This window comes from Eumetopias jubatus, unplaced genomic scaffold, assembly GCF_037043125.1.
Source record: "Eumetopias jubatus isolate StellerSeaLion01/CBP00866 unplaced genomic scaffold, mEumJub1_p1.0 scaffold_2, whole genome shotgun sequence".
Taxonomy (NCBI): Eukaryota; Metazoa; Chordata; class Mammalia; order Carnivora; family Otariidae; genus Eumetopias; species Eumetopias jubatus.
Genome location: NW_028274808.1, coordinates 127,473,151 through 127,497,277, shown reverse-complemented (window position 1 = coordinate 127,497,277; position 24,127 = coordinate 127,473,151). Strand labels below are relative to the sequence as shown.

The 24,127-nt window shown below is 36.6% G+C and overlaps 1 protein-coding gene across 1 annotated transcript in view; it reads left to right on the top strand.

The window, feature by feature from the left end:
* The first annotated feature begins 3,787 nt into the window (after nt 1-3,787).
* GRID2 (glutamate ionotropic receptor delta type subunit 2) overlaps nt 3,788-24,127 on the top strand; it is a 1,398,327-nt gene continuing 1,377,987 nt past the window's right edge. The window contains exon 1 of the mRNA XM_028117832.2: nt 3,788-3,875. Coding sequence (XP_027973633.1) covers nt 3,788-3,875 — 88 coding nt within the window. The remainder of the gene's footprint in view (nt 3,876-24,127) is intronic.

Here is a 24,127-nt window from a genome sequence, read left to right as displayed (position 1 = left end):
GGTTGACTTTGGATAACTGAAACTGTAGAAAGTAAAACTGTGGATAAGGGGGGAGGATTACTCTGTTGATGTTCATAACACAACTCATGCCTGAATTGAATTGACAGTCTCCACATAGGAAGAATAAATTCATGACTCATGGTTCCCTTACATTTTTATTCCAAAAATTAATCATTGGTATAAAATTTTCATGAATGGAAGCTGTTTTTTCAACAAAAAAATATGCCAAAATGCCAAAGTTTTGAATTTCAGTACAGCAAGTCAGATGTATCAGCCATTTCTATATGATAATGCTTGAATTAAAGCTAAATAGGCTTAATTACACTAATACATGGCCTTCATAAAAAGCTGATATGGAAGTACAACCAGTGAATTTCTTATTCCTCCCCACGCCGGAATTTAACTTCTACTTAAATATTAAAGAATTTTGCATCCAGCTAACCTAAGTAAACTAATTTTGTATCCATCTAATTATATCACAATATGAAATTTTCTAAAATAGTAAGAAATATGGTTATCACATAATTTAAAAATGGGTTTAAACCCATAGTTCATACAAAAACCACTAATTAGGGCTCATTTGGTATAGAAATTATTTCAACAGTTTAAAAGAGTAATTGATATTCTTAAATTTAAAATCAATAAGCCACTGTTACGCTTCAATTCTCCATTAACTTTGTATTACTTTTAGAAAGCTACATCTCATGGTACTATTATTTCTTTTAAATATCAGGAACATGCATTTTGATGCCTTTATGGTTTTTGTGATGTGTCATGAAGACTCTTGTAAATGTCTGAGTATTGTGACAATAGTTCTGAAGTATGGCTACACATTAGAGTCAGATCCAGAGAGTTTAACACATATTGGTCAGACCCCAAACCCCAGAGATTTTGATTCAATTAGCCTGAAGTGACCTTTTGAAAAGCTTTCCAGGTTATTCCAAAGTGAAGCTACCTTTGAGAACCAATAAATGGGAAGATTTGGGAATAATGAAAATGTTTTGCTCATAATACTCCAGAACAGATTTCCAAGACAGAAGATGATATGAATTGACTACATTTAGCTATCTCTAGGAATGACATTTATTAAGCCGGGACTGAGCCAGCTAATGTTTTGAAGTTCCTCCTAGTTCTCTGATTCTAACATATTATAGTGTTCTTTCCATGTTAATGGTTATCTCACAATTTTTTTCTTCATAGAGCACATAGTGACTCATCAATTTTTTAAACACCCTTGTGAAAAATATAATAGAAACAAGTTATGGAGCGATACCGCCATTCTTTCAAAAACTTCATTACCTGTAACAACAAAATATGATCCCTGAAATCACAACAGAACTCTTTAAAAAGTAAAATGACATCAATAACATTAATACAATCAAATTGAGTACATGTATACTGATGGGAAAAATAAAGGAATGATCAAAATTGAGACAAATTAATCAGTGATGGCTTCTTGGAAACACTGATTTATGCCAGATTCAGATGGAAATGATGAAATCCAAGTCAACAAAGGGGCTCTATGTAAAATGCTACAGTGAATAAAACATGAATAAGCTATGGTCCTCACTCTCAGGGCACTGATGATCTAATTCAGAAGTAGTCCCATCTAACTCTAATATAAAGGTACAGTGTGCTATGAGAACACAGAAGAAGGATAGATGTATTCCATATTAAAGGATTGGACATTATATCATGGGCAAAATTTGAATTAAGCTTTGAAGTGGCAGAGTGGTTGGAAGAATGAATAGATCCTTCCAACAGAATTATTGACCTAAGTAACAATATGGTAGCACATTTTCTGGAATGTTCAGGGAAAAACTACACAAGATAAATGAAAGAAGGCATTTCACAGAGGTGAGAACGTACAACTGTGTTTGGAGAAATACTAGCCCAATTCACCAGGCTAGAAAGTCTCAAGAAGAAAAGAGGTTTGCCAAATATGAAAGGTTGTTTAAGGAGTTTGACATCCACAAATCCCAAATAGCAACATTTCCAAAGGATTCCAATTATAATTGAAATAATTATCAGGCCTATTAATATCTGGCCTCAACTAGTTATTTGGTTGTGTTAACAAACCTCCAGTCTGGAGTGGGGTCAGACTGAATATAAGATAATCATTACAAGAAAGGAAGTCACAATTGTCAGGATTCTATTTCAAGGAATAAGCATGCCAAAAATCCTTTCATTCTGGGACTGGGAGGCTGTCATTCAGTACTTTTTCAGCTCTTTTCATGGAGAAGCTACTAACTTCCTCATTCTGAATTTATATACATAGGTCCATTGTCAATGTAGTATTTGGATCAAATGTCTCACTGAAGCATGTATTTTACTATTTATTACATTTTTTTTTCACGTTCTTCTTTATCCTTTCTTTATCCTGATTGCCTAAAAATACTCTGGAGAGAGAGAGAGAAGGTAAAAAAAAAAATCACTGTATAAAAAATAATTAGCATGTCCTTCCCTTTTTATAACTTTATAATTGAAATCTCATTAAGCGCTTTCTAGGTCTCTTTTTCCCTTAGTGACCAGGTGTCCCTAATTTGTTTTTATCCAATGTGACTAATTCCAGGCAAAGACTAGAAAAAGTCTGATACCTGTTGGAGAATAGCAGTAGCAAGGTTAAATAAGTGGGGTGGCTTTTTCAGGTTGCCTTTAACCTCCTAAACAAAACAAAACAAAACACAACCAAAAAGCTTCAACGTTTTTTTTTTTTTTTCTTGGAGTCCTGCCTTTTTCTCAGTCCCAGTTGAAGATTCCAAGGGAAATGAGAGCACTATTTTGTTTCTCCCTTGTATTGCAGATAGGGGGAGGAGGTGGTTATTAGAGAGAAGCTCTTCCTCTCTCGGTTCCCCCTCTCTCCGCTTGACAGCACCGCTCTCTCGCGGGCTCGCTGGTTCTCCTAGGTGATCCATTTCTAGGCAACGTGGGGCTAGTGCTGAAGCTGCCAGGCTCGCTCCTTGCTCGCTTCCTGCATCCCGCCAGGCGAACCGCTCCAAAAGCATCCTGCAGCCCGCAGGCTTCCCTCCGCCGGCCCGGCCCCGCTGCTCGCGCCCGGCGCAACTCCCCCGCCACCGCGCCCGAGCGAACCGGCTCCCCGGGCCCGCCTCGCCGAGCTCCGCTCCCTGCCTCGCGCAGAAAAGGAATTTTCTCTGCATTACTATCTGCATTACCTTGAAGTTCACTTTTACTACCCCTCTTGGAGAGGGCTTTTTTCCTTTCCCTGTTGGAATCTGGCTGCTCCGCTTGGAATCTCCTAATCTTTCCTTTCCACTTAGATTTTATTTTGGCAGCGAAACAAGTGATTCTCTGCGGGCCCTTGGGGCGGGGGCGGGGGGCGCTTTTTTTTTTTGGTTGGGGGAGGGGGAGGGGAACATCCGGCGTAGGGGGAGGGGGGTGGTCTGTTGGAAGTTGCGGCGGAGCTGGGACTGGAGACCCGCGGCCCCGGCGCAGCGATGGGGATGGTCTGAGCTCCAGCCTCTCCCCCTGCCCGAGAGCAGCCGAGGCTGGATACATTTTTTTTAAAAGCCAAACTGCAAACAACTCTGGCGACGCCAAAATTCCCCTCCAAGTGACACGGCTTTGCGAAGGAGGTTTCCTCAGGCTGGGCTCTCTTAATTCGCTCTGCCTTCATCAGCGACGATTAAAGGCTTTGCTCTGGCAATAGGAATTTAGAAAAAAAGAAAAAGCTGCGCTAAACTCTATCGTGACCTCGAACTCTTCGGACTGGCTTACAAAAATATATTGAAAGAGAAACCATCCTAAAAGAGATTCAGCATAGGAGGACATGGAAGTTTTCCCCTTGCTCTTGGTTTTGTCCGTCTGGTGGTCTCGAACCTGGGACTTGGCGAATGCGGATTCAATCATTCACATCGGTAAGAAAGGGCAGGTGTTGCCTGTGGGTACTTTTAACGTTTGGGTTAGCAAATATTTCCCTTTGCCTCCCCCTCTCCGCCCTCTGTGTGGCTTATTGGCGCTGGCTTCGGTTTATTGCCCCTTCCCGCTAACCTTCCCTCACACTTGTTCAGTTTTCTGGCAGGATGTGGATGCTCGAACCTTGACTTGGGCCGTTGTTTCGCGGTGAATCGTGGAGTGTGTGATGGATGCGTGGGGGTCTCGAGTTTACCTCAGTTGTGCGTGTGTGCCGGGAAGTGCGGGGGGTGGGTTCTGAGTGTGTGGGGAAGGGAAGTTTAATCGACTCTACCTTCCATATTCTCTCCCGGATGTACATTTGCTCCATTAAAAAAAAAAAAAATCTTTAGGGGAAAGAAGAGGTGTGTGTCACCTGTGAGGCGAAAACTGGGGTGAGAGGTGGGGGAGCTCCCTTCGGATCGAACAGGTGGTTTTGCAACGTGAGCGGGCTGCCTTAGCCGCAGCGTTGTGCGATGGTGACGGGGTGCTGGCTGCGCCCCCAGCCTCCTTTTCCTCTTCCCGTCCTCTTGGCTTTGCGGTACTCGCGCGGAGTCGCCGCGACGGTGGCGGGAGGGGCTGGCGGCGGTGTAGCCGAGGACGGGGAGCCGCGCGCCTGGCTGCTTCGCACACTCCCCCGGCCTGGCGCGGCGGCGAGACTGGCCCCCGGGCGGACGAGAAGCGCGGGGCGCGCGGGCCGCCCTCGTGGGCTGCCTTGCAGACACCTGCCTCGCCTTGTCTCGCGGTCAACTCTTGAGTTGCCTGTAAGGCCGAGAGCAAAGGCGTTTGGGCTACTGCCGGGCGGCCTGACTCCAAGAAGGACGCCGAGCCGGCTCGGAGATGCTCGTGGCCCCACCTATTGGCAACCAGACGGGCCGGGACTGGCCGCGGCGGGCGGGGGCGGGGGCGGGGGCGGGTGGGGGCCGCGCGTCATTATCATGCACAGCGCTCGCAGCTTCGGGCTCCAACTCTTCTCACTTGCTAATCCGTAAGAGCTGAGTGGAGACGGGCTCCTGCAGCCTTTTCTGCGTTAATGCGACGATTTCCTTTTCGGAAATTCGTGTCCGCGGGCCAGCAAGGTTCATTTACTGGGATGAAGAGAGACCCCTCTTGGGGAATTTTTCTGGGCACAGGACTTTTATCTGTCCACACGGCTTGATGTTCTTCAAATTGAAGCGACAGATGGGTCGCAGCATCTCCTCCTTTCGTCCCCCTGCCCCTCCCCTGCGCGCGCTCTTTCTCTCTCACAAACACCCCCCCCCCCACACACACCCCACAGAGTCCTGGAAGGGCACCTGCTTCAGGTGGCTCTTGTGCCTGCCCCAGCGAGGGGCTTCTGTCTGGTGTGTGCCTCCACAGCGGCCAGCCCCTCAGCTCCAGGGGACTCCTCCTCGGTCTCAGAGGCTGTCTTTGTAAACATGTCTGCCATTCTCTGTCACTTATATTAGTAGAACCATACATGTCTCTGTATAAGGGGTAATGAGGTCAGGATTCGGAAAACCTTGCACTTATGCATTAAGTAAATTAAGCACTAGATAGCTTGACTGCTAGATCACGTTTTGCCTGGGGGCTAACAGGGCCTGTGGGTTCAGAACTTTTCAGGGAGAAATCATGGCCTCATTGAGGGGTTCAGTAATGTTCTGATAGAATTCAGAAACGAACTGTTCTCTTAAAGAAATGACACACATTTATATCCAATTGTAAATGACAGGAACAGGATGCAGAAAGATACAATACTATGGTACCTTTACGTTCATTTTATGATTAGGGGTTTCTGCCTTACGCTCTTCATCGCTCAGGAGAAAAGGCTTGTGGATAAATGCTTATTGCTTATTCTGTGGTCTACAGGATAAATATATTATTTGCAAACACCTACAGCTCTTTCTGTCCTTTATCAGCTGAATACTATTTTGCAATGCAGTCTGATCATTTGTTTCTAAATAGAACACAACTGTTGTATTTTTCCCTTTGCATTCTGTTGTCTGTCAGTGTGACATGGCTTACTTATTTATAACCAGACCAAAAAAAAAAAAATAACTGTGTACAAATTACAGATTTCTTCAAAAAGCAGGTTATATGCATGAACTGTGTATATCCTATTAAAAGGAATACTTACCAATTTGACTTGAATGCAATTAGTACATTAGGCAAGAGGATTAGCTTCTTTTATAGGCTACCCAATATTGCCATGAAGCTAGCAAATTGATAATTGCTTCAAATGCTTCATATCTTTTATAATATATTGATAAATATTTCTTACCAAATTAAGATGACCAAGACTAATTTGAGTGCATGTCAGAGGTTAAAAGCCCCTCCTGCTTCCATCTCCCATCCCAGCCAAAGTATAATAAATTCAAAACTAAATGCCCATATTAAAGTTTTAAACCATCAGTTAATATTCATTGGATCAGTTTACCTTGGTGACTAGCAAAAGAGAATTATCTTTAGGAGGTGATTGCTTTCGTTTAAATATTTAATGCGAGAAATATGCTTATGGCAAATGTATTATTTCAGGATTGAAGGGATGAAAGTGATGGAACTGAAGGAAAAGTGAGTATTTAAACTCTAGATTTATAAAGACATATGCAGAAATGAAAGGTTTTTCTAGCCTCGTGGTGTGTTCATGTAGAAAGTAGCTGCAATATGTAGTTCAGGCAAGCTGGAAAGATAAAAAAGACACTGCTCTAATAGGTTCTTTAAATATTGAATCCTTTCAGTGTTGAACAGAATTATATATATGAAAACTCTCGATTCTTCTTTCTTTCTCTTTGTTTTTATTTCACGCAGGTAGTTTTTAAAAGTCAGTTACATATTTTAAACTCTAATATATTTTATTAAACACATGAATTCACTACAATGATGAAATACATCATAATAGTTAAACTCCAGTGATTGGAGTGGCAGTGTATTTATTTCAGTAAAAAATGCACTACTATCATACATAATTACTTTTTCTGTTAAATCACATTTTAAAGATATTTGATAATTACATTTGTTTAAAGCACATTCAGACACGTAGTATTTAGAAATGAATCACCTCGATTGTGATATTCTTTGCCCCCCAAAAGAAAGGTCTTCTGACATATAAAAACTGCAATTTTGAATTATGCTTTTACTTTGAGCCTGTGCATTGATTGAGTAATTTCATCAGACCCACATTACTTGATTGCTTAGAAGTTTCCTAATGATCTGCATGCTGTAGGAAGAACCAAAAAATCGTGAGTGGAATGGCAATGATACTGTGTTTTATGAGGCTATTCAAAAGTCGCTCTGATTTATGTAGCTAGAAAGCTCGAAAGTCTTTGAGATTAGACACGCTGACTGCTATTTTCTTCATACATCAGTCGTTCCACACTCTTTACTCCCTAAACACAACAGGAGTGTAGAGCACTGCTTTAATTAAGCAGGGATTAGGTGGCATTTCCAGTCAACTGCACAGTTTGTGTTTTGCTTCAAATCTAATATGGAGGATCTCATGTTTTAACAGTTTAATGTATGCTCATTTCTTTATCTGGTTCCTGTGCTCACAGAACTGATTGAAATGAGCTATTCTCAGTTATATATCTCTATAAGGGTATGTTCAAACAGTGTAGTCACATATTACGAAAATCACTTGCAGGTTTTTCTTGTTATCAGTCATAGTAAAATACCTTATGCCAACAGGAAATAGAAACAAACCATTTATTTATGTTTTTCTCATAAGCACAAGATACTTTATCCTCTGAGATAATAATCATTAACTATGATTTGTTTGAGAAGCCTAAAACAATGCACAGAATATTTTCATCACAAAAAAGTTCAAATTAAAGTACAGAACTGATGGGTGAATAAAATGTCCACATTAAAAACAGTAATAGATGGCAGATTTAAAGCAACAGTTTTCGTGATTTTTGCACTGAGGACAGTTTTATCAAATATAGAATGTAAAAGTATTTCCAGAAAATGTACTGTGTCTTACAACAAAATATTTCTTTTCCACCTCTTTACATAATATGCATTGGGTATGATAGCCCCCAAGGAGTCATTAAGGACTCTTTGCACTGTATAAGATATCTCAGTGATTTAAATAATCCCTTTATTATTTACAGTGGTTGTTTAGTCTCTAAGTTATGGATAGCATATAGTATAAATTTCTGGAATGTATGGACAAGTAGTTTCTGAATTTAAAATAAGGGTGTACTTTACTATTCTTTTCTGTATCATTAATACAGTTATCTGAAGCATAATTCAGATGTGCCTTAAGTTAGACAGTATTATTAATCAACAATATCAACTATGACATGACTAATAAGCCATTACACCAAGGACCTTTGCTTTCTACTCCGAGTGAAGCGTACACCCAATAAATATCTCCTCTAAATTTTAATTCAAATATGAATAAAAATCAAGGTGATTAACTTTCAACTTTTTAAACAGTAGAAATCAGTTGAAATTGTTAGGAGTAATGGAAGATACATTATATTTAATTCAATTCCTAAGGCTAAGTTTATCATATTGTAATTTTATCTCAAAGGGTATTGTAATTTTAAAACCACACTTTCTAATCTGGAAGTTTTCTTTTTTCCCCTTCATTTGCATATGTTATTTTACTATTAAAAAGTAAAGTATTTGGTATTGCTTTTAGATTTTCATATTTCAGATTATAGACAGCATATTGGTAAGTAGCAATACTTACACAGTTTTAATGCAAATATAATGTTTATTAGAAAATACACTTATGGCTTATAAAGATAGCTTTGCCATTAGGTGTCACTGCATTCTGAGCTGTTCCTTTGTAGTCCTATTTGAAAACCACATGAGATTTTTTTTTTTAATTCTCTGAAAAAAATGCCATCCAATGAGGTCTTGATGCTATAAGATACAGGTGGTTTTTATTTTCAAACCAGAATAGGAAATATTATCCCTGTCTCTTATTCTTATAAAAATGTAGTTCTAGGACATGTCAACACCCTCTATTCTCCAGGTAGATTAGATTGCTAGACCTAATGATGTAAATTTTTCACAAATTTAAAATACAACAAGAATATATTCTTTAATACTCTCTGTGCAAAAATCTAAGACACCAAAAATGATACAAATATACTTATTACTGCTGGTGTAAGCAAATTAGTGGATGGAGTTTGTTAAGCAATTTCTTAACTGTGGTAGTTCTGCTTACTCATGGAACTTTTGAGGTACCAAACTAAATGAGGTTTGTAACGTGAAACACACATACACAGAGCTATGAAGAAAACGTGGGCAAAAATACAGATATCTTTTAAAATAATGTCATCCATTGAGTTTTGTGCATGATCATATATGTTTTCAGATAATTTTGGCCTGGTAAATATTAAGTTTTATGTAGTGTAACAGTTTCTTCCAAACACATACAACTACCACCACCACTACCAGTCCCGTTGGGTTTTTGTGGTAATTTATCTTTTTATAACCAGTGTCTATGATCACTTGGTAACTTTTCTGTTTATTTAATCTTTTTAAAGAGGCAAATTCTTCCCTCTAGCATATCCCATTTGAAGACTAATGGAGATGAAACTTAGGTCAACTTTAATCTGATAAATTCATTTTAATATAAGCAAAATCACATAGAGAATGCAGTACTAGGTTAAATGAACACTTTGTCTTTTTAGACCTCATCTTGCACCAGTATTATAATAAATTAGTTGGAATGTGTTAAGAACTTAGGGTAAAATTAAATGATCAGATGGATATCTAAAAGATAAGGAAAAATACTAAAGTAATTCTGGGATTGATTATGTGGATATTTGTGGATTCAAGTCATTTACATTGGTGAATTTTAGCATTTGGGTGTGGACACAGATTTCAGAATTACATGGGGAGGGATGTTAAGACATAGTGAAAATGTTCTAGATTAGAATTTAAGGGTTTGGGGCTAAGTACCAATTTTATCAATGGCTAACTGAGCAAAATTGGAAAGTTATTCTTGTTTTTTTTAATAAGATTTATTTATTTTAGAGAGAGAGAGAGGGACTGGGAGTAGGGGGAGAGGGAGAGAAATTCACAGGTAGACTCCCCACTGAGTGTGGAGGCCCATGTGGGGCTCCATCCTGGGACCCTGAGATCATGACCTGAGCTGAAATCAAGACTTACTTGCTTAACTGACTGAACCCAGGCATCCTGGAAAGTTACTTTCTTTAGTCTTCATTTATTATGAATGCTAAAACAAGATTTAGACTAATTTTCACTTAAGCTCTAAAATTATGTGAACTAAAATGAAAACAGATCCCTATATTTGAGGAATTGGGAGAAGGTATACAGTCAAGTCCGGTTCATGTAGTTATACTTAATAAATAGCTAGGTTCAGAGTGATTTTAAAAGAAGAAAATAGGGTGCCTCGGTGGTTTTGTTGGTTAACTGTCTGCCTTTGGCTCAGGTCATGATCCCAGAGTCCTGGGATTGAGTCCCTCATCGGGCTCCCTGCTCATTGGGAGTCTGCTGCTCTCTCTCCCCTCACCCTGCTCTCATGCTCTCTCTCACTCTCGCTCTCTCTCAAATAAGTAAAAAAATCTTAAAAAAAAAAATAAAAGAAAATACCAGGGGAAATAAATGGAGCATAAAATCTTAATCACTAAAATTAAAATTAATTTTTTCAGTATGAACAGGAATTATACATAATATATTTGTTTATCAGATATTCTAGATAACTCCAATATCAGATTGAGAGAACTGGATTTGTTAGTTTTTTGTTTTAGATTTTGTTTTTGTTTTGTCTAGTGTTGATGCTAACTAAGGTGTTCCATTCAGTGCTACTCTTACAGTATACCACAATGCTAGTGCTTATTAAGGCTGACTGGACGAAGGAGTAGTCTTCTGTTCTAACCAGCATAGATGACAATAGCCTTTAGAATTTACAAACTCAAAGCACACCAGGAATATTAGCATATGTTTGGTATCACTCAAAGATACAGAGTATAAAGGATATAGCCAGTGTTTTTTCAGTATTCTTCATAATTTTCGATTCCTGCTGCAGGTGTTCTGGCTTTAACCCTGTTGTCCACCAAGTGGTTACCAGTGTGAAGCTGAGGCTGAAAGGGTCCTTGAGTGAATAGAGGGAAGCCCAGAGGCAAGCACAAGAAGCTTAGTATCAAAAGGCCTGCCTGTGTGTGTTTAAAAATTTTAGATCACTCTGTAGTCAATTTCTTATTAACAACTATTTTCACTCATAAAAAAGATTGAGTAATTAATTATATTAAAATAGCAATTCTTACACTTTTTTCTTTATCCCCAAATAATTCAAAGTACTATTTTAAAAATAAATTATTTTATTGGCCTAAGTACCTGATTTTTCTGAAGTAAACTTAAATAAGGCATTTGCTTCATTGTCAAAATCATTATAATTCTAGAAGTTAATATTCCTGAAAGTACATGATAAGGCATTACTTACTGTACAACGTGTATGTGTGCTAATTGGGAGAATGTTCTTTCATTCAGCAAACATGTATTCTGAACCTACTCTCTATGGAGTAACGTTTTTAGGTTCTGGAATTAAAATACTGAACAAGTAAGCTATGTCTCTGTATTTAAGGAACTTATATTCTCATGGGGGAGGCAAAAACCAGATAAACTACGTTATAATGTCAAGTAGTGGTAAATTGTGTGAACAAAAATGAAAGAATGGCAGTTGAACAAAGTATGCTATTTTGAATACTGTGCTTTGGTAAGTCCTCTCTGAGGAGGTGATCACTGGAGCAGAGACTTGATTCAAAGAAAGAAAGTAAACTAGGTGGCTATCTGATATCGGAGGGCATAGCAAAGGTAAAGGCCAGGAAGCAAGACAGTAAGGAATCATTTGCTTAAGGAACATCTTGAAAATCAATGTGGAACATATATGGAGTTTATTACTGAGCAAAGCAGTAAGTGGAAGGAAATAAGTGAGAGGCAACTATGGAGGATCCTGTAGGGACTTTATAGGTCATGGTAAGGTATTTAGATCTTCCAGGTATATAGGGAGTCTACTGGAGGATTGAGATAAAACATGTGATATGAAATGATTTATATTTTAGTAACATAATCTCTGGGTGGACTGGTTGGAATACAGATATGAAAATTAGTTTGAGGATAGGGAATTGGACTGGTAGCTGAAGTAGATGAGTAGTTGTCAGATTGTGGATATATTTTGAAAATAGAAATAGGATTTTCTGATGGATTGCTTGGCTAGAAGGAATCCAGAGGGAGTGAAGAGGCTTCCAAGATACTTTACTTGAAAAAGTGGGTGAAATATGTTACTATTAACTGAAACTGGGAACATGGGGCAATGAGTAAGTTTTAGATAGAAATCAAAATTTGCATTTATTAAATTTGATATTCCTATTAAACATCAAATTTCAGAATTTAATTAGGTTGGCAGTTGTTTATATGAGTTTGAAATTTCAGGGGGATTTAGGGATTTGAGCTGCACATTTGGAATTCAGTATTTTAGATAGGGTCTTGAAAGCTATGAGGGGTAGGTCATTTAGGGAATAATCGTGTCGCGAGAACTCCAAGACTTCCATGGGAAATTCTAAAATGTTGAGGTCAGGGAGACCAAGAGGATCCAGGAAAAGAGAAAGATGAGTGGCCTGTAAGTTAGAAAGAAAACATAATAGTGTGTGGTGTTTTGGAAGCTAAGTGAGGAAAGTATTTCAAGGAGGGAATGAAAAACCCTGTCAAATTCTGTGGATGAAAATTGTTGAGGATAAACAGAACTTTGACAAATGTGCTTTCAGTGGACTGGAAGTGACAGAATACTGACTGGGGAGGATTTAAAGGTTTAATGGGGCTTGAGGAACTCTCAGTTTTTCTCTAAGGGAGAACAGGGGAGTGGTGGGGGTGGGAATATGAGGTAAAATGTGAGCTCTTTTTTTTTTTTTTAAAGGTGGAGGTTAGGATATATAGGGTAATTTTTTAAGTTTCAAGTATAAGAACATTTTCAGTTAGAGGATTTAAAATAAATTTTCTCTTTTTATTCAAACCTATTGGATTCCTGAGTTTGGATAGTGTTTGAATAGCACTGTTTTATTTATCTTTGTTTGTTCGCTTGTCCTTGTTGCTTTTTGTTTTGTTTTGTAATCTGGGATCAAGTGGAACTGGGCCCGTGCCAGTGGATGACAGAAGTTTAGATGTCCTCTCTGAAATAGACTCTTAGTTGTTCTGCATTTGTGCTTCACTTAATTGCCCAGATTAGCGCTAAAATTTAGGTAAAAATTTTTTACCTGAAATTGAGTGGATTATACCTTGAGGAGTATTGGTATACCATTATAAATAGAATCAACATTTAGTTTTTTAGTAATATATTAATTTTAAGAACACATAATATTCCTATATGATAAATGGTATCAAAATGGTATGAAATCCTCTTGTTAAAGTAGATACGTTTGAATTGATTATGGGTTTCCTCTATGTAAATTCTACCATATATTTGATATACTTAAAAAAATCATTTGGGACAATTTTTAAAAAATACAGTTATTTCATAAGGCAATGCATATCATTGCCACATAGAAATTAAATGATGAAACAGATTCATCTGATATTAATTTTCAGTGACACCTTTAAATATTTCCTTTTATAGAACTTTCACTTCTATTTGTGCTATACTATACCTGACAGATCTTTAGTCATAGGTGAAAATGAGGAAAGGAAATGTTCTAAATTTTCTAACCTCAGAATTCAGCCTTCTGAAAATGAACCTTAGTTCTGTCATTGGTCTCTTACTAATACACACATAAGTTACGTATATTTCATTGGTCTGCAGCTAAAATAAGAATATGTGTATTAAAATAAGAATGCCAATAGCAGGTGAATTATATTTGTCTGTGTTCTTTGTCATATCCAGTGCTATCTGCTCTATAAAAATATGTTGTTTCTGCTTGCTTACATCTATTAATTAATGTATAAACATGGAATACATGAACAGTGAGGAGATAGCTGTCCTGTGGCTTGGGCACAGCAATGACTGATAAAAAAAGCAAGCTGGTATGGCTGGAGCCAAGGAACATAATTAATGAAATATATAATATCAAAAGTTATTTTAAACTTGCTAGTTCCTAACTTCCTAGAGTGGTGAACTATAATAATTTGAAGGAAGTGTTTAGCAGATTTAAATATGAATTTAAGTTTAATAGCCACCTAAAATTCGTGGAGGTGCTTAGTGTACTTAACCTTGATATCATTAAAATGGCATGCCCCACAAAAGCCAGGTAATATCTTAGGAGTTAAAGTGGGACAAGAGAGTCCGTCCTATTTTTCTGTTGTGTGTAGCTAATCTGGAAGACTGATTCTTTCTTCTGATAATCTCTACAATCTGACAACAGAGAAAATTGTTGGGAGTATAGTGGCAATTATGATCTTGCTCTTCAGTGTCCAATTTCTTCTTTGTGACTTCTGTAAACGGCAATAACAGAAAACTAGTGATTTTTTTTAGAAATGCCAGAAATTCTTACATAGCCCAGGGGACACATGGTTTTTATGAAAACCATTATAAATTTCTTACTAACAAAATTACTGAAAAAAATTTTAACACATCATTAGTGTGGTGGTGAGTCAAACACAGACTTGAGGAGGGGTTACTCTTCTGTTTCCTGGTGGTGTAGTCATGGTGAGTTTTGGATATTTTTTATAATTCATAATTTTCAAGCTGAGAAATGATCTATATCATTATCTTCCATTTGCAGAAAATATACTTTTAGGGTTACATGAAAACCATAACATGTGCCCTTTTTTTTTTGAACAAATGCTTATTGAGCACCTATTACATACTTAGTTGATTATAAAGCTATTCACATAAGACGTGTTTACCATCCTTCAAAAACTTTTATGTATATCTGCCTTCTGAGATCATATTATAATATTAGGAAGCTGAAGTAGAGCAATTTAGGACTCACAGTTGGATAACTATGTTCTACTAGGTCATGGGAGATTGGGATAATTCCACAAATGCCATCTTTATGGTGCCCTTAAAGTGCCGTAAAACAAACGTATATTTCCGGTAAAAATATCAATGGGATAGGGAGATTACCATTTAAAGAAGGTCTTAATTTATAATAGAACTTTCTTTGAATCTGATGTTTGCTTCTTTACCATGTTATACCTATAGACTAGAAAGACAGTGCAGTCATGTGCTAGCAAGTGCTAAGGGAAAGTCTCTGCCATGTTCTGTTTTTTCTCTTATTCTTTTCATTTTGTCTTCTATAGACCCTAGTAGTTGTGCTCTAAGGTCAAGTAAAGGAGGAAGTAGCTTTAAGATCCAGTTATTCTGTAATTAATAGAAATAATGAGTTCCTTTTTAAATTTAATGGGACATATTAGATCATCCCACTAAGCATGGTTCCTTGGGTATGGAGAAATTAAATTACATTTTCTTTTTTCTTTACTTTTGAACCTACTAGTATTACTGTTTCATGTTACTAATCTGTACTTTGTTCTGGATGTATAAAACATCAATGAAAATGACAGTTTTATACCCTAGCAAACAAAAGGGAAAAATTACCTCACTGAAAAAGTAAAATTAGTTACTTTTACAAATAGAATAAGGACTGTTGGGAAAACATTTTTATACCAACTTTTAATTATGTAAGTGTAATTGAGACTAGGACAAACAACAAAAATTGAAAATAAGGGATAGTTCAAAAACTGACTATTACTTGTATCTTTCTCCACAAGAGTCCTTGTTGTGGTTGATAAATAGTTAATAAATAGCAAAACTGCCTGCTCTCATTTTTTCTTTTTTCTTTTTCCTGTCTACCCTTCAGTGGCAATGCTAATGAGCAGGAAATGGCCAAAAGCAAGGAAGGAGGAGCAAAGCGAAGGGTTTTAGATAATCTATAAACCGGAAAATCAGCCCCTGAATGCTCATATGCACAGGCTTGCTGAGAAGAAATAGTTTATTTTCTGAAAATATTGCCCAGATACTGAAGATAGAACTTGCTTTTGGCTGCTGGTTTTGTAAGAGGAGTGATGGTTCCAGGCCACCAAAGAGGAATATTCTGAATAATACAGGCTAGGGGCAGAATGAAGAATATTTTTGAGGAAAAGAGTGTCCTTCAGGGGAGATGCTGCTGACAGCCAGGACCTCTGTGATTAGCTCAGTTCCATGTGTCATGTCTGTGGTGATTTTTTTTTAAAGGAAATATGTGGAATTCAGCTATGCCTCTTAAACACTTTAGGTAAATGTGTAAAAATATGTTGGATTGACATTCCTATCAATATGTGTTGTGTACTGAGCATCATTGTATATTCCCAGTTGGCTTCTAGCTATTGCTATATTATGTACAATAAGGAAAAATTTGAACAATGCACTTTAAAAAAGAAACTGTGAAGCATGTTGCAATGGTAAATAAAAAAGCCTGGTTAGTGGTTAATTGAGGTGAAAAGTGGGAAGGAGGGAAGGTGATGTGGTCAAGGAGAGGTGCATGGTTTCAGCACTACTGATCATGTCTTATTAAGCTGAGTGGTGGTTACACAAATGTTGATTTCATATGTATTTATATATTCATATGTTTATATAAGTAATATATACTCTATATATTCATATATATATTTGTAAGTATTAATATATCTGCTGTTGTGTCTGCTCACTGAGAAATCTACTGGTTCAGTTAAGTTCTACCATGGTTAGGGAATGAAATTTGTCTTTGAGACCCCATTCACCATAGAATGTGGCTCAGTTTCTAACACTCTTTGGAGACGATGAGAATACAGTATGCCAGGATCATTAAATGGCAAATCAGAGAATAATTCAGAAGTTTGTGTTCAAGCATGGCACTCTCTGTGATGGATTCAACAAGCAAGTCACTTTCTCTACTACTCAGGACCTTTTCTTTGAGCCTTTGTTATCCTTTCAGTTTGGGTAGGGAATATCCTGAACTGTTTAAATGACAGAGAAGAGGGGAAGGAATGTACAGAGAGAACAACGAGGTTAATGCTATGAGGCACAGCTTGTAATATTCCATGCTTTTAATATTTTATAATACATATTTAAAGAGCTAATGTATAATAATTTTGTAATTAATAGTACACTGGCATTAACATCTTCTCTCTCACCTTGGGTAAGAAAGTATGAACAATTCTTTAGTATCTTAGAAATACTACTAAGAAGATAATTTTTTTTTTGATCTTACTTAGATGTTATTCTCTGCTTATGGAAACTGATAATGAAGCTAGTTAATATTTTAATATTAATTGTCCTTAACTCCAAATACAAGCTAAGATAATATACACTACTGATAAGTAGATAAAGAGCTTCTTGTAGCCAGTTGAGCTTATGATGTGGCCCTTGACTGAATTTCCAATAAAATAGTTTATTTTAATCCATATAAAGCAGAAGGAATGAAGACAACCCTTCCACAAAACAAACTTGAAGGCAGAGAAGGGGTAATTTTTTTCCAGCTTTATTGAGATATAACATATATCTTTATTGAGATAATTGACATTTAACATTGTGTAAGTTTAAGGTATGATCTGATACATTTATGTATTGCAAAATGATGAACATTAAGTAGCATTTGCTAAAACCTCCATGGCATCACATAATTACAGTTTCTTTTTGTGGTAAGAACATTTAATAGCTACTTTCTTATCAACTTTCAAGTATATAATACTGTATTATTAGCTATAATGACCAGGCTGTACTTTAGATCCCCAGAACTTGATCTTCTTATAACTGGAACTTTGTACCCTTTGACAAATATCTCCCCATTTCTTACACCCTCTACCCCTGGTAATCACCACTCTTACTCTGTTCTCTGAGTTCAGCTTTTTTTTTTTTTTTTTTTAAGATTTCATTTATTTATTTGAGAGAGAGAGAGAGAGAGAGAGAATGAACAAGTAGGGGGAGCAGCAGGCAGAGGGAGAGGGAGAAGCAGGCCCTCCGTGGAGCAGGGAGCCTGATGCAGGGCTCATCCCAGGACAGCCGATGCTAGACTCTTAACCGACTGAGCCATTCAGGTGACTCTCTCTGAGTTCAGCTTTTAAGATTCCACATATAAATAGTATCCTGCAATATTTGTCTTTTTCTGTCTGACTTATTTAACATACTGCTTTCAAGGTTATTCAAGTTATCACAAATGGCAGGATTTCCTTTTTTTCTAAGTAATATTCCATATATATATACACACACACACAAAATTGATACATATATCAATTTTGTCATCAGCTTTCTCTTGTTCAGTAAAGTATGTTAAATTATAATTACCTTCTTCCTTCCCCCAAAACTCATGCAACTCAATTATTTTCATTTTGAATGAAAAAAACATATGGCCAGTATAAGTTATCCTATTTTATAAATTGACTCTCATGGAAAAAAGGAGTTTGTTCACCACTGTCATGGGAAAACAATATGTGGCAGGGGTACATTTTGGCCAAAGCCAGAGTTATGAAATAATGTGGCAAAAGAGAGAAATAGCACGTAATTTAGAAGAAACATAAATTGCAGTGGAGATTCTGGCAAGACAGGAGACCAGAAGTTGGGAAGATCCCTGTGAGATCTATGGGAATTCTTTAAATAATTTAGGCTAAGAAATGCCCAGCTTTGTGTTATAAGATCTATAGTGGCAAAAAAAGAAAGGAAAAGAAAAAGATCTGTAGTGGCAATGTGTAGATGGTAATCAGTTAGAAGACCTTGGCAGTATTCTAGGCGAAGGGGGGTGCCAAATAGTGGCAAGTGGGGATGGAGAGGAGAATTTGCGTAGGAGAGATGCTAAGGAGCTTGCATCCGTCGGTGTGGTCATTCTTTAGAAGTGGGAGTAAAAGAAAGTCTAACATCATTCCTGAGTACAATCTTGAGTGAGCAGATGCAGATGCTATTCACCAACATGGGAAACAGAACAGAGAAACCGAGTTTGGTTTGAACTTAGTATTATTTTAGCATGACTGTGAAGTGTCATATCCCAGATGGCAGCTTTCCAGTAATCCCTCTTCCTGACTCAGATGGAGAAAAGAAAGGTCATTCTCCATAGAAATCAATCCTATTTTGATCTAAAAAAGGAAACTGTTTTTCTGGTCATTCTTTCCTAACTTTTCTTTCAGATCCACTGCTTAATAATGTAGTTTCCTATTTAAAATGTGATCCATTTAAAATATTGTTGAGCTACTTACATTCTGAAAATAGTAATTTTACAACGCTAAGAGCCTTACGATTTTTAATTACTGTGTGTGCTTATTTATAATTTCAGAATTATTCTAAATATTACTGACCTTTTAAAGTATATATCTTCATTCTCATTTCTTAATATAATTTTTTTAGATTTATTTATTTTAGTGAGAGAGAGAGAGAGAGAGGGAGGAAGAGTATGGAGGGAGGGACTAAAGAAGGAGAGAGAATCTCAAGCAGGCTCCCTGCTGAGCAGGGAGCCCAGTGCAAGGTTTGATCCTAGGACCCCAAGATCATGACCTGAGCCAAAATCAAGAGTCAGACACTTAACTGACTCAGCCACTCAGGTGCCCCTTAATATGAGTATACTTTATAAAAATCAAAGTCTGGAATTAATATGAGACTTGTGCTGTTAATTTATATGATAATTATAATTATTTCCAATCAAAATAATTTAATGTATTTTATTTTTTATGTGTAGAATTTAGTGATTTATCACTTACATACAGTAGCTGGTGCTCTTCACAATAAGTGCCCTCCTTAAGACCCATCACTGTTTAACGTCTGCCCACACATACCTCCCCTCCAGTAACCATCAGTTTGTTCTCTATAGTTGAGTCTGTTTTTTGGTGTGCCTCTCTTTTTCCCCCCTATATTGATTTGCTTTGTTTCTTAAATTCCACATATGAGTGAAATCATATGGTATTTGTTTTTCTCTTATTTCGATTAGCATAGTACCCTCTAGCTCCATCCACATCTTTGCAATTATCAAGATTTCATTCTTTTTTTTATGCCTGAGTAATATTCCATTGGATATATATATGTGTGTGTGTGCATATACATTACATCTTTATTCATTCATCAGTCGATGGACATTTGGGCTCTTTCCAAAATTTGGCTGTTGTTGATAATGCTGCTATAAACATTGGGGTCCATGTATCCCTTTGAATCAGTATTTCTGTATTCTTCGGGTAAATACCTAGTAGTAAAATTACTGGGTTGTAGGGTAGTTCTACTTTTAACTTTTTGAGGAACCTCCATACTGTTTTCCAGAGTGGCTGTACCAGTTTGCATTCCCACCAACAGTGTAAAGCGTTCCCCTTTCTTCACATCTGCCAACACCTGTTGTTTCCTGTGTTGTTAATTTTAGGCATTCTGTGTGCAAAATAATTTTAAAATTAAATGATCTTTGACAGTATATTAGGTTATCAGAGGTAAAATTTTAATTTCTTGTACATGATTGCTATTCTAGTTTCATATTACAAGTAGAATCCCCTTATGTAAATAAATAGAAAGGTAACATGGAAGGGTAAAAGTATTGCCATAGAATTTTGTATTCTATAATTACGTGTAATCTGCAACATAATTAGCTGAAGGAAAAGAACACTGTGCTTCTAGGATGGCAGAAGCAAAGCCTGAAATGGGACACAGGTCCCATTTAGAACATACTAAAGGGATCTTTTGGGGACTTCAAGCCTCATTTTTTAGTGTTTCAGAAAACTGTGCTTCATACTTAAGGATTTGTGTTCTCAGATAAGAAATGTTTGCAAACACTGATCTGGAGTCAGAATATGAAAGCAGAGCCAGTGTGTTTGCATGTGCGTGAAAACACTGGTTGAACTGAGGAGTGGGAAGGAGTAGATCCAAATAAGCTAGTGTTCTTTCTGCCTCTGTGTGTCTTTGTTCAGAGTCTAGCCTTTCAGCCTGTTTTTATAATACATAGTGTCAATGCTTAATCCAGTAAAAACAATTTAGGTATGAAATTACTAGAATTTAACTTTGCTATCTCACTATTTTTTATTCTTACTAAATTGATCACTTGTAAGAGAGCCAAAATGGAAAATTGAGCGCTCAGTTGGGGAGGAGGGTTTCTAGCATCTCTCAGTCTTGCTCTCAGGCTCTCGAATTGGTTTTAGAGTTGATTAAGGGATTAGACATTTAGAGTCAGTGAGGGATAACCTGAGTGACTTGAGTCAGTCACAACCTGTGATGATTGATAATTTTTGCATCTTAAGTGATCAGAGAAGCATATACTACTCTAAGCAGAAGCACTGGATTTGATGTCCCAGTTCTATATTCAAATCTTGCCTTGGTCATTTTGCTACTTTGTAGCTGTGAAGTCTGGATAAGTAATGAAATTTTGAAAATCTCAAGTTTACCTGCTGTTGCTTCCTCTCCACCTCATTTGTTATAAGGACAAACTATAATAATTTGAAATATAGACTTGAAGATTCCACAGATTGTCAATATTCATACTTCAGCAGATTGAACTTGCAATTTAAAAATACTGCCCATCATGGCCCTTGGTCTGGGCTGTGTTAGAAAGTTTTTGCCACACCTGAGATCAGATTGGATTCCCTGTTCTCTGTTCTTGAAACATTAATTCAGATTTACAACTATGGCTTTTTTTTTTTATAGCATATAAATCAAAGTTGAAGGTCATTATTAAAGTAACTGAATTTAAGGTTAACTATTCTTTCAGAGGTACTATTTCACTCTAAATTTATGTGAAATAGATGGCTAATTTTTTTTTCATTGATACTGATATTTACCTATGCCTTTGTGGCCATACTTTTTAATTTGAAATAGGGTGATCTTTATTATCCAGACCAGGACTCCCTTGAGAGTAGAAATGGCAGTATTAAGATTTCTGTTGGGGCAAAAGGGACAAACTAGGGCTGACTTGAGGCAAACAGGGACAAGGCAGCAGTCTTCTTTCAAAGTCCTACCTGGAGGCATGTAATTAGTTTGTAGTTTGGCCCAGCCTCAAAGCACCCCTAGGCATATTCTCTTTCAATAGGCAATTATTCTGTTTTAGCAACAGGTCTAACCTTCCCCTTTTCCAGGTCTTTTATGCTGATTAAAGAAATAGACTTAGGTTTTGTTTTGTTTTATTTTTAATTACTTAGAGCATTTTTCTTTACAGGCAGAAGAGGCAAATAGCTAACTATAGGTTGTCTTTGTTCTGACAAACATATTTAACTGATTTTTTAAAAAATAGGAATTAGTATCTGCAAATGTTCCCTTTATTGTTTACATTCATTCTCTGTATATTTGGCTACTGCTCCTAGCAGAACTCATTGGATATTAACAGTTGCATCAACTTGCACTTAACCTCAGATGCTGTATGTTTGGGAGTAAATAAAGAACATGTATTCTTACATGGAGTGGATTGTTCTAAGAAATATAAAAGCAGTTTACAACACTTTTAAATTTGCTTCAGTTTTCCATCCTAAAGAGAGAAATTATCAAGAAAATGTTTTTAATTTTAATTTTTTGTAGAAATATATTACAAACTAGCAAATACTCTAAAGAGGAGGATAGACTTAGTTTTATTTATTTTTTATTTATTTATTTATTTTTTTTAGACTTAGTTTTAAAGGTGTATATTTAAAAACAACTTAATTTCTCTTATAGGGGACAAGCATAAAATTTATTTTGTGATTTTGAATTAATTATACCACAACTACCCTGCTATCTAATTGAGTCAACCTCTATACATTTCTCTCTCAGATGTATGCCCTTCTTCACTTTGGTTTGAAAGTAATTAAATTGTCTTAACCTTCCTTTCCTTTCTGTTCCAAAGTCAGGTTTTATCTCAAGAAATGATCAGGTGATGCCCTCACACTCTTGCTTTTCTCTGAAATCCTAGTTCATATAAACTTTATTTCCTTTTCTTCACTTTTGGCAACCCAGTTATGACTTTCTATGTTTTCCAAATGTGAAAATGAGTTTGAGAGCATCCTTCTACACTGTGCTCTAGAGAAGATGGCAGTTTCCTCCTTTCTTCATCTGTGGTGATTTTTAGACTTGGGTAGACCCTGCTCCTTAGGTCATCTTCCTGTAGAAATCATAGTCTTAACAATTGGAAGGAATATTAGAGGTTGTCTACAGTCTACAGTCCTACTGTTGCTGATGAGCAGATTGAGAGGTTAAGTGATTTGAATGCTGCATAGATAGGAATTTTTGAATAGTCTATTAAGCATAATTTTTACTGAAAAAAGTAATTATATTCACATCACCAAAGAGGTATTAATGGGCTATTGGCCAGGAGATAGAAATAGCCCAATTATGTAGAATTGGATAATTGTTTTCATTAACATAGGGTCCATTTTACCTCTGCTCTACTCTATTGCTGTAGAGTACTGTAATTAATTCCTTTGAAGCCTGCTAATAAAATGTTAGAGGTAGTTAACCCAATTGCTGGAGAACTATTCCCACAAGCTGCTAGGGGCAGTGAGTATATATATCATCTTTTAGAACTTCTCCCAGAATTTAAGCATAGTGGAGTCTAGCCAGATCCACATGCTCTTCCTCAGACTACATACTCTACCCCTCCTTCCTCACTGTCTCTCCTTCCTAATCCCCTCCTTCTCTCCACAAATCCAGGTTGGGGTTCTTATATTTACTATAGTTCATTCTGTCTCCATCAAAACATGTTACTATGCATTTATTTTAATTGCTTGAAAATACGTTATTTCCCCTTGGTTCTTAGCACTCTTGGGGACAATTTATTTCAACATTCTCAACCTTAGTGTTTTCGTATGTAAAATGTAGATATAACCACTTATTTTGAAGGGACAAATGAAAGTAAATTAAATAAATTAGAAAAATTAGAGAAAAACCAGTGACTGAACAAAATGAGCTTTCAATATATATCAGTTTGCTTTCCTCTTTCTTCACTGTCCTCCATCAAAACTTCATAAATATAATATTTAAATAATTATACATTTTATTTCTATTTTGTGTATATTTGCCAAATACCTTAAAGCTAGAATTAATTTTTGTAATTATGTCAAGTGAAGAGGAAAACGGTCTATGAAAATATGGACTATTTATATTCTCATTTTCTAACTCAAAGAGATTTGCTATTTGTTTAACATGACAGAAAACACCTCAAACAATTTTATGGATTTTTTTTTCATCCTTTTTCTTTTTTGCTTATGAACTTTCATAAAATAGATGATTTTTTAGTTACAAAGACGCTAATAATCTTTTTGCTAACTGGATTCATTTTGAAATATAACTCTTAAGTCTTCTTTCAAATCCATTTAACTGTGTACTTTCTATATCTTTAAAGTCACAATCTCTTCAACTCGTATTATTTTCTGACTTAATGTGCATACTACACTA